Source organism: Anser anser, assembly GCF_964211835.1.
Source record: "Anser anser genome assembly, chromosome: 2".
Taxonomy (NCBI): Eukaryota; Metazoa; Chordata; class Aves; order Anseriformes; family Anatidae; genus Anser; species Anser anser.
The window spans coordinates 17,128,353-17,140,418 of NC_139721.1; the positions used below are offsets into that span (position 1 = coordinate 17,128,353).

General features: G+C 36.5%; 1 protein-coding gene across 5 annotated transcripts in view; it reads left to right on the forward strand.

The window, feature by feature from the left end:
- Window positions 1-12,066, forward strand: part of CSMD3 (CUB and Sushi multiple domains 3) — a 1,012,063-nt gene that overhangs the window by 906,631 nt on the left and 93,366 nt on the right. For all 5 annotated transcript variants that reach the window (XM_083827432.1, XM_083827428.1, XM_083827429.1 and 2 more), the window contains 4 exons: window positions 946-1,134; window positions 6,119-6,296; window positions 8,330-8,475; window positions 11,180-11,260. In XM_083827432.1, the coding sequence (XP_083683558.1) occupies window positions 946-1,134; window positions 6,119-6,296; window positions 8,330-8,475; window positions 11,180-11,260 (594 nt within the window). The remainder of the gene's footprint in view (window positions 1-945; window positions 1,135-6,118; window positions 6,297-8,329; window positions 8,476-11,179; window positions 11,261-12,066) is intronic.

Here is a 12,066-nt window from a genome sequence, read left to right on the forward strand (position 1 = left end):
ACTGACCTTGGTGTCTACAAGGCTGTTTCTCAATCCTCACTCTGCCAGCAGTTGCTGTGCATCACTTGTGCTTTTTTTGCTTTTCTTAAATCTGTTCTTCCAGAGGCACAAGCAACGTCACTTATTAGCTTGGCTCTGGGCAGCAGTAGGTCCCTTTTGGAGCCAGCTGAAACTGGCCCTTATATAACATGGGGCACCTTCTGGATTCTTCTCACAGAAGTCACCCCGGCAGCTCCCCGCTACCAAAACCTTGCCACGTAAACCCACTGCAGCATCACATCCGTCTTCTATACCTGTTAGTTTTTCCCATACTTCTAGTTTAAAGATTCTTCTGCCACCTTCTTAATTTTCATTTTCAGCAAATTAGATCCATTTTGAATATGGTGTACTTAAAGGAACATTTTGAAAGCATTTTTTTTTGTCAGTGGCCTATGTGTTTGGAGACCTAAGTGGTGAAGACACAAAGTCTATTTTTTTTTCCTACTCTTCTTTTCTAGTGCATTACTCCTGTACTTAGTAAAATCAAAAGGTAATGTGGCTGGTCTCATTTTTGCCTTCACAGGAGCTCCATTCCAAAAAACCTGTACAGTAGGTTGCTGGTTTTTGTTGTTGTTTATATTCTCAATGTTTAAAGAACAGAAGATCATTTAAACTTTTGTTGTATGAGTATGTTTTCCATCTGAGGTCGGGAATTTTAAATAAAATTTTATGCTTATTTCCAGAATTGCTGTGGGAATGTTTCACTATGCTTCTGTTGGTTTAAAACCAATGATTTTAATTGTCACTCTGATGGAATTTACGATATATTGGATGTCCATGATTTTTTAATTTTATTCTAGTGAAAAGCTTTTAAGCTTTTTTTTTTTTATTTATTTATTGAAAGTCTAAAGTGAGCACAATTAATATTTCATTTGCTTTTCCCACATTATTTTTTATTTATTTCAGCATATCAACTGCAAAGCTGTCCTGACCCTCGACCATTCCGGAACGGTTTTGTTATTGGGACAGATTTTACTGTGGGACAAACTATTTCATTTGAGTGTTTTCCTGGTTACACATTAATTGGAAATTCTGCTCTGACTTGTCTTCACGGTGTTAGCCGTAACTGGAATCACCCTCTCCCCAGATGTGAAGGTATGACTTGAATAGGCTAAGAAACTTTCATTATTTGTAACTCCTCCTAAGGACTGATAACTGAAATTGTTTCAGCTTTTAAAGACCTGTATTTTTATATTGTAGTCTTTACAGTTGAATTATTCAATTCACTATGTGATTTTATTATTATTATTATTATTATTATTATTATTATTATTACTAATGTTGAAGAGGTGAAATGTTTTATGAAAGCATGAAATCTCTGAAAAAATATCTGATAAAATAAGTTTATTTTCAGCTAGTTAGGCTGTAGGTCATGAATGTGGAGACCTGTGCTTCTTTTTTAATTAGCTGATGTAAAAGCTCTGCACCAAATCAAGTGAAAATGAAGTTACAAATTGAATTTCCCAACTTTGGCTACTTATATTCTGTCTTGTAAGTTGGATAGAAATGTCAAAGAAGTTATGAAGTGCAGAAGTGCAGTTTTCTTCCAGTCAGTGCTTTTTGAAGTCCTTTCTATATATATTTATTGTGAATGGTGGTTTTTTGTTGTAGTTGTGGGTTTTTTTTTGTATTACACTTTTTAACTTCTTATATTTTCTTTTTGCGTTGATATCTTCGCAATAGGTAAGCAGGTTCAAAGAACTGTTACTTGCACATAGCTGAAATTTTAAGGAGATAGAATGAGTGTATATATTGTAGAGATTTTCTAGAGGTGTATTTAATTCCTGGCTATGGTGGAAGGAGCCTATACCTAAGGCCCTGCAGTGGGACCTGGACAGTATGGGTTGATGGGCCAATGGGTTCAACATGGCTATGTGCCGGGTTGTGCGCTTTGGCCACAACAACCCCATGCAACAATACCAGCTTGGGGCAGAGTAGCTTGCAAGCTGTGCAGAGGAAAAGGACCTGGGAATGCTGATTGATGCTTGCCTAAACATGAGCCGCCTATGTGCCCATGTGGCCAAGGCCAATGTATCAGGAATGGTGTAGCCAGCAGGACCCCAGGGAGGTGATTGTTCCTACATACTCGGCTCTGGTGAGGCTGCACCTTGAGTACTGTGTTCAGTTTTGGGCCCCTCACTACGAGAAAGACATTGAGGCCCTGGAATGTGTCCAGAGAAGGGCTACAAAGCTGGTGAAGGGCCTGGAACACAAGTCCTGTGAGGAGTGGCTGAGGGAACTGGAGTTGTTTAGTCTGGAGAAGAGGAGGCTCAGGGGAGACCTTTTTGCTCTCTACAACTACCTGAAAGGAAGTTATGGGGAGCTGAGGGACAGCGTCTTCTCGCAGGTAACTAGTGATAGGACTAAAGGGAGTGGCCTCAAGTTGTGCCAGGGGAGGTTTAGGTTGGAAATTAGGAGACATTTCTTCTCAGAAAGAGTAGTCAGGCATTGGAACAGGTTGTCCAGGGAGGTGGTGGAGTCACCATCCCTGGGGGTGTTCAAGGAAATGTTGGATGTGGTACTTAGAGACATGGTTTAGTGGGTGACCTTGGTAGTAGGGTGATGGTTGGACCAGATGAATTTGAAAGTCTCTTCCAATCTTAGTGATTCTATGATTTTATGATTCCTCACAGTTTCAGGAGGGCTACTCAGATTAAAGGCCTAACTTCCCTCTGTATTAAATGGAAAAACTCAGCATGAAGAATCAGATGTTCAGTATTGAGCATGTTGAAAAGGAATGCCTGAAAAATAATAGTAATAATAATAAAAATAATTATTTTCTGCATTTCTACATTGTATTCTAAATAATCAACCTAAATTTAAGCATTTAAATTTAGGCTTCATTACTCAAAAATCCTTCTGGATTCAGTGAGCCATAGGCATTTCTGGGAGATACAGTAGCTAAATTAAGATCTATCTCATACTGAATTCAGAGAGAGAAACCTTATCATATAGAAAGAGATGACACCTACACAGCCTGTCTTTTGAAAGGGTAAGAAGTTAATTCATCGCAAATGAGTTTCAACCTTTATTTTATGGATCCTCAGGGAATAGTAATGGTTTATGTCTTAATTGCTAAACAGCTTAGTTTTTCCCTTTTAGTTAGTTCTGGCTGTATTTTCTGTGTGTCGGAATCAAGACAAATTACTTACTGAATTGAGTGACTCTGTTTCTTTGAACTACCTTATCAGAACCACCAATTCTAAGATAACCCAAAGCGTATTGCTGTTCTGTGACACCTCTGATCTACTTTCTGGGCGATGGCTGCAAGTTCTCTGTTTCTGTTTAATGTGATATGACACATTAATGTGGCATATTAATGTGACAAGAAGATGTAGACAAAAGATCAACCCAATTGATAATGGGGTTCTAATGTGTGCTGCATAGTTACAGATTGCCAACCTTTGTATCGCCTAGAGAAATTTCTAAAGTTACATGTGATTTTTTTTTTTTGTGCAAGTATTTACTGCAGTATTTTTAGTAAAGTTTTTGATAGTTTTATATACTATGCTTTTTATTATTTTATTTTATTTTATTTTATTTTATTTTATTTATTTTTTAATTAGTGAAGGAAAAATGTAATTAGGTATCTTCTAGTTGTTTTGATTTGAGGTAAAGTTCTTCTGTCCAAAAGCATATAAATGTGGGCTTTTTTGTATATGACAGATAGCACAGATGACCAGTTTGTTTTAAATTTGTGTTTGCATTAGTATATTTATTGTAAGGCTGCACAGGTTAAGTGTATAATGTATAACACCTCAGACTTATTGAAGCAGACCATCTGAATCAACTGTCACTAAACATGCTTCCTGTTTGAACAGTTTTGTTCTCTTCATTTTGCATCCTTGTTCCAGCCAAATTCTTGAAGCCTGCGCTCAGCACCAGCTAACCCCCTTTGACCCTTCATAACATGTCTCTCTCTTTCAACCTTTTGGAATCTCTTCCCTCTCCTCTTCCAAGAAATCTTGTTGCTGACAGTCATCAGTCCATGTCTTCACTCCGCTAAGACCCAGCCGCAAAATCAATTTGATCTGCACTGCTCAAAAAACCTTGAGACTTTGAAGCTAAATGCCAAATAAGATTAAGTATACCAGCTGTTAACTCTGAATAGCTGAGGCGTAACTCCAAAAGTCTCCTTACCTTACAGTATAGCATCAAAGTGGATATATGTAAGACATAACTCATGCTTCACCTAAACACAAACAGGTGTGCCCAGAAGATCCAGAAGCTGCCCTATGTTAGATAAGAGCCAGTTTCAGCCACCTCAAAAAGGAACCTGCCACTGGCCAAAGCTGAGACAATGAGCGATGCTGGTTGCACCTCTGTGCAACAGCAGTTGAGAGAGATGGTTGAGAAAATGTAGAGAGAAACACCCCTGCAGACACCACCGTCAGTGCAGCAGGAGGACAAGAGGTGCTCCAGGCACACAGCAGAAGTTCCCCTGCGGCCTGTGGAGAGGCCCCTGGTGGAGCAGGCTGTCCCCCTGCAGCCCATGGGTCCCACACGGAGCAGATCTCCACGCTGCAGCCCGTGGAGGAGCCCCCGGTGGAGCAGGTGGATGTGGCCTGGAGGAGGCTGCGGCCCCTGGAGAGCCCCCGCAGGAGCAGGCCCCGGGCCGGAGCTGCAGCCCGTGGAGAGGAGCCCCCGCAGGAGCAGGTGGTCTGGGGGGAGCTGCCACCTGTGGGTTACCCATGTTGGAGCAGTTTGCTCCAGACAGGTGAACCCCGTGGTACAGACCCAAGTGGGAGCAGTTCTTGAAGAGCTGCAGTTTGTCAGAAACCCATGGTGGGTATATTCAGGAAGGAGGAAGGTGCAGATGAAGAGAGTGAGGGTGGAGGAATGGCAGAATTTAAGTGTTATGGACTGACTGCAACTCCCATTCCCCATTTCCCTGTGTTGCCTGGGGAGAGGAGGTAGCTTGGGGGGGGGGGGGGGGGGGGGGTTGACTTTTAGTTCTCACTGCTGTAGTCTGTTATCAGTAGGCAAGAAATTACATCAATCTCCCCTAGGCTGTCTGTTTTTCCCACGATGGTAATTGGTGTGTAATCTCTCTGTCCTTACCTCAAGCCATGGGCTTTTATTCATTTTATTTTCTCCATATTCTGAAGAGGGGGAGTGAGAGAGTGGTATGGTGGAGCTTCACTGGCTACCGCTCTGGAACCACCAGAGGCAAATCTTCATTTCCAAACACCTGTTCTTTGGTTAGAGGTTCTTAAGCATATTTTAGGGAATCTGGGTTGCCATTCCATGCCTTTTTAGGATGGGGAGGGATGTATGTAAATTAAAGCAAATTACACAGGTTTAGGCTTTGCTCAGTTTTCCAGAACTAGGTTTCTATAACATATTATCTCATCTGTTACTTGGATGGTGTCACATTCAACATGTATCTGAAATCTCTTTGGAGAAAATCATATAGTTAGGACTAAGAGTGTTCCTGAAATGCATAGTTAGGAAAGTCCGAAAACTGTATGGTCAGTCTTATACTGTGTGATGTCTAAAATTAGTAAGTGACACTTCAGTAAGAATTTCAGAAAGGATTTATTTTGTCCATCAAAATTTATCTTAGGAGGTGTAAAATTGTTTTTCATACTGTGGCACACAAAATTTTCATTTTCAAATTCCCCTCTATGTTTTTTCCACACATTCTCAGTCAACTTAGCATATCTCTTCTTTCATCTGATAATTGTATTTGGCTACCTTCTTGTGACAATAAAGAAAATAATTCATGTGTTTTCCTGCTAATTTGTAATTAGCATTTACACAAAGCTGGAACAATGTTGTTCATTGCTTTCACTTGTGTGGGGAATGGTTTAACCCAATGTCTAAATATTACTTTGTTTTCAGATCAGACAATATTTATAATTTTGGAATTACTTATATTTTTCTTTCTGATTTGACTAACAATGTGAAAAGTAAGGAGCAAGGAGCTCAGTAAAATCTATTTGCTATAGGTAAAACAGTGGTGTTTTAGATAATCTAGTTACAGTGTACCAAATGAGTTTAAAGGTATGAATTTCACGTGATCTAAGAAGAATACAAAAAGTGTCTAATGTTTTTGAAACAAATACCCTTTCTATAGCTCTCTGTGGAGGAAATATAACTGCAATGAATGGCACCATATACTCTCCAGGATACCCTGATGAGTATCCAAATTTTCAAGACTGCTTTTGGCTTGTAAGAGTGCCACCTGGGAATGGAATCTACATCAATTTCACAGTTCTCCAAACAGAGCCAATATATGATTTCATAACTGTCTGGTAAGAAAACACTTTATTATTATTATTATTTTTCTTTATTTAATCTTCATATAACACTGTGCAACAAAGTATGAATTAAAGTGCGTATATTTGTGATTTCTCTCTTGACACTGGTGTTCTGTCTACTGAAAATGAGTGATTTGCACTTATCCATGTTTTCCAGTGTATCATTTTCTCTAGATAACAGTGCAACATAAAGTTGCATAGCCCTTGATATTAAGAATACAAAAGATAATAGCGTAACAATAATAGTAGTTCTCATCAGTTTATTGATCAAGCAAAGTTAACAGAAGTATGCCATCTCAAGAAGTCATAATTAAGGAAAAAGTGATAATAAGCAGTTGCAGCCATGTGTATTATGATGTTTTAATGCCAATACAAGAAACTACAGCAACACTGTCTTCATGTCTTCCAAGTTGGCTTCTTTCAAACTATTTAAGAGTACATAAAAGTCGAGACTTTATTCGTATTTGGCTGTGACAAAAAGTTGAGCTAACTATAGCTGTAAATAAATTGCATTCTTTATATACCTGAATCCATGTCTATCATGAATCTTTTCAGATATCGAAGCCGCCATTGTTCTTAGTTGCAAAGTAAAGGCAGGAGGCTGTAACCAAGAGGAACATCTCCTGTAGTAATCATGGAACTGTTACCAGGAGCACCTTAGATGTTTCAACAATAGTTAAGACTTTGGAAGCTTGCCTAAAATAGTAATTCACAGATTATTGAATCTGCAGGTGGAGAGAGTAGTCTTGTAGTCTAAGTAGCGCAAAACAGTGAGAAGAAATTTGGAATATTCATTATTAGTTTTGTTTCTGTTGAACAGAAATATTAATTTGGCTTCATATAAATTCCTATATAAATCAGGATTTCATTCCCATTTTCCTAAATAGTTCTCTGTACATTGTTGTGATGATTTCTATAGGATCTAGTTATCTTTCACCTTGCATACTGCAAACTGTCTTGTCCTGTATCCCAGTTATTTGATTGCTTTGCCTTTTGCTTAACCAAAACTTCATTTGAATTGTGTACCCAGACTATCATCCTGACAGATAATTTTGAATCCTGTTTTACTCTTCCCCACTTGTTTTGTGTATCAAACTTAGGCTGACCTTCAGAATCTTTCCTGAATTTAGTTATATCTTTATATGCATACAGACATCCTTTCTCTACTTCATCCACACAAATCAGAACACTACTATCCATTTCCAGTACTCCTTCCATTTGGCTCTTCCTTTCTCCCAAATGATTTCATGTGTTTTCAGTTATATTCCCATCTGTGTTATAAGCTTAGTTCTAACAATAAATGTAATTGTGTGTATCCTATGACAAAGTTAAAACCTGTTTTATTTCATTATATGTTCTTTGATGCTTTTTTTTAGACATTTTCTATCCTATTTCAATTAACATAAATTTTAGGATTATGTTCTGAAATTAAAGCATGTATTATGCTATATGTGTATATATCACGCATGCTGTTACTTATATATGATTTATATGCTTGTATAAGCAGTATTCAATACATAATGGATATATAATCAAATAGGTTATGCCACTTCTGTGATATTATTTGTTTACAAAACTGATCAGAAATTTTTATAGCAGTGTTTCCAGTGGAAAAAAATACGATTTATTCACAATTCAAATACTTCTCCAAATCATATTATTTCCCTGAGAAACTACAAGGGGAAGGGAAAGGGGCAATGTACAAGAATTTGGACAAAAGTATCACTGCAAAATTTTCAAAACAGAAATATATTCATAATTTTCTTTTGAAATTGTTTTCAGTTAATATTGTATTATCAATATAACAATTACAAAATGTAAACTTGTATTATTTAATGTTCATCAGTTATTATCTGGAAGGAAGCTAATACTAAAATGTAATGCCCTCGCATTACAATTCTGTCCTCTGTACAATTCTAGTCTTTAGTACTACTTTTGATTTAATGTTTCTATTACTACTTTGTATTTAATTGTGGAGAAACTAAATTATTTAGGTAAACAAGTTTTATTTTATCTGTTTTTCTTAGGGATGGACCAGACCAAACTTCTCCTCAAATTGGACAATTTAGTGGCAATACTGCATTAGAATCAGTCTACAGCACTTCCAATCAGGTTCTGATCAAGTTTCACAGTGACTTTACTACCAGTGGCTTCTTTGTACTTAGTTATCATGGTAAGCGTGACAAACTGTACTTTTTACTGTCTGTACTGATTACAGCATTAATAGAATTATTTTTCTAAGAAGAGTAACTATTATTAATGTGAGTGACCATTAGGGTAATTCAAATATGTGAAAGACTAATATGAATAATGAAAATAGAGCATTTTCTCAACCAATATATTAAGTATAGTAATAGTCAAGAAAAAACAGAATACATTATGAGGAGACATAAACAAAGAAGACAGAATCAAGACCCTGCAAGTTCGAGGTGCTTATCTTCTCACTGCTGACAGTGCTTCTAAAATACCACCCAATCTAAATGTTTGTGGGGAACTTGCAATTTCTCTTAGATATTTAAGTATTTTAATGGCAGTACTCTTGTTATAGAGATATCAAGATAGTGAACTATACTGTGTATTTAACATTAAGCTGTCACTGAATTAAAAACTGACTGTATGACTAAAGTTGTAAGTATTAATGCACTGAATTACATTTTTGTAGTCATTCACTTCTTCTGTAGCCAAGTGTCTCTTGCAGTCCTGTCATTACAAGGGTACTTTTATGCGCATTGTGAATCCCTGTTGGATTTACTATTCCAGGCAACACGGACTGACAACAGTCTGTTTTCTGGATCTTGAACAGATTTGGGGTCTAGAGGACTTTCTTTTTGACATAATACAAGTCCAAGGTGCATACAGATAAAAAGAACCAGGTGAATTCGAGGAAATTTAATGTAAACAAACCAAACCAATCAAACAAGCAACAGTAACAACAACAAAAAGCCTATGTCCCACAAGGAAAACAAACAAACTAACAAACAAAAACCAACAACATCAGTTGATTTTTCTTACGGAAGATTGAGCATATCCTACTTTAGTAGGACTGGGCAATATGGTTCACAATTTTGATTCCTAATCTGAGTATTTACATTGCATCTTGCAGTTTGTAGAGGGCAAACTGACAGTTTACCTTAATGAATATGTGAATTTATATATATTCTTGTATATGAATACATCAATATATGAGCAAACACATGGAAAAATGTTCATACTTGATCATAAAGTCTCTAAAGAATTTGATCTCCTTATTTCTCTTTGTTATTATGCAAATTGTCATTCCACAAAAGTGGGAGCTAATGTGTAATATATATGCAAACTGAGCAGCACAAGGATTATTCATGAAGAAGTTTAAAACACTTTATGAATTGATGTTGTCAAGATAAATAAATTTCTCTGTATCCTTGAGTCTGTGCTTCTTCATGTCATCTCCTTACAATTTACTGCAATAAAACTGAGGTAGTGTGTGGAACCAGATTTATTTAAAACAGATAATTTGGGGATTAAAATGAATGATATTCTTAAATGAGAAACATTTAAGATAAATGATGTGAGTTGTTTATTGAATTATTTTTTTCTAATTTAATTACTGATTTCTGATTTTTATTTATGATTTTTAAGAATGGAAATATGACAGCCGTTCCGTGTTTGCTTGGTGTGTTTTCTTTTGAGTATGTTTATCCCAAGGCAGGATGTTAGCTTTCTGATTCACAGTGGACAAAAGCATGTCAAATATGGGTGACTCAGTAGCAACAAAAGATATAAATTTTTTGGTTAAACTGGGAAAAATATAAATAAGTATGATTGACCTAAGTTTGACCCATTCAATTACTAAAGGATCCAAGAATAGGATGTAACAAAAATATGGATAAATGAAAATGAATCTGCCATAAATGGATGATGATTCCTGGCTGTGAGAGATGCTATAAAACAATGTTATCTGAAAATGTGATATCACTGAAAACCAGGAAAATATACTGTCATTGACCAGCCTGACTGTTCACCTTTAAACATGGAAAACTACATTGTCAGTGTAAACCTTTCATCATGATTTCTTTGGTTGTATTTCTGTACCATTTGCATTCAAATTGAATACATTCAATTGAAATGTTAGGTTTGGACATTTCATCCATGTCCAAATCCAAGTCTGTCCTCCTGGGTCCTCTGTAAAAAAAAAAACTATATTGCTTCTTTATATTCTTTCTATTTGTTGTTGTTGTTGCTTTTTTTTTTTTATTATTATTATTATTATTATTTAAATAATTAGTTTCACCCAATTATTTTACCTGTCAGTTGCATACATGTTAAAACTCAGAAAATTATTTAAAGAGAGGCTTCAGATTACAAATTTTAAAGCAAAATCAGTATTCCCTGACTCTATCTGCAGGTGAGATAATTTGTCTCTTCTCCAGAGGTATTTATTTCCTGTGAAATTCCACATTCAGAATGTTTCTGAACATCAGTTATGTCTGGATAGAATATTTTGGATTCTAAAACTTGTCATCATTACAGATAGTTTGCACAGGAAGTGCTCAGCAGTAGAAATGTATTGAGGATGACTTTAGTAAATAAATAAATGATTGAACAATACAGAAAATCTGTTTTTCAGATGCATTTATTCACATGAGAAAATTTGTAACTACTTCTTAGCTTCTTAGATTATTTATAAAGAGAGTTTTGCTAATAAAATTAAGAATACAACTTCCAATTTTTCATTAATTCTGAAAATTATGTTTCTTTTGATTCTGTTGAAAGTTTCACGGTAGAGGACTAGATGTTTATTTTTATCCTGTTAATGTGGGTATTATCTTGGTTATGTTTAATGGCTAGGTTAACTGTGTAAGTCTGGGAATGTCAACTGTGTTGTATTTCTGTTATAGCCTACCAGCTTCGGGTCTGCCAGCCTCCGACAAACATCCCAAATGCTGAAATTCTGACTGAGGATGATGAATTCGAAATAGGTAACGTGAGAGAAAATAAATAAATAATAATTAAAAAAAGTTTAAAAAAAAAGACTACTTGCACAGATCAGATCTTTTTTTTTGCCAGGATGCAAATCATGCCTCAAATATGTTATATTTGAAAATAAAATGTTTAAGAAGTAATTCTTCTTCCCTATACATCCTGAATCCTGTCAATGTTTCAGAGATCACATCTGAGTATCACAGTAACACCTTTCCAAACAATTTAATGCATTTTTCATAAAGTTTGCTATAACACATTTTCTTATACTGAAATTTAAGAACATTTTAGTCACGTGTGCATAAGTATACCTCTGTATATATCCATATAGTTCATAGAACTGTAGAATATGCTGAGTTGGAAGGGACCCACCAGGATCATCAAATACAACTTATGGCTCCACACAGGACCACCCAAAACACCAGACCATATGTCTGAAATCCTTGTCCAAATGCTTCTTGAACTCAATGCCATGACCACTTCTCTGGGTTTCAGTGCCCAACCACCCTTCCAGTGAAGAGCTTTTCCCTAACATCTAGTGTGCAACACCCTGCCACAGCTTCTTGCCATTCCCTTGGGTCCTATCACTCATCACCAAAGAGAAGAAATCGGTATCTCCCCCTCTGTTCCCCCTCAATGATGCTGCAATGAGGTCTCCCCTCAGTCTCCTCTTCCCTAGACTGAACAAAGTCACTTCAGCCAATCCTCTGGTCCCTTCATACATACATACATACATCCCTCTGGACCCTTCACCATCTTTGTAGCAATCCTTTGGACACTCTCTGATAGTTTATAGTTTATATTG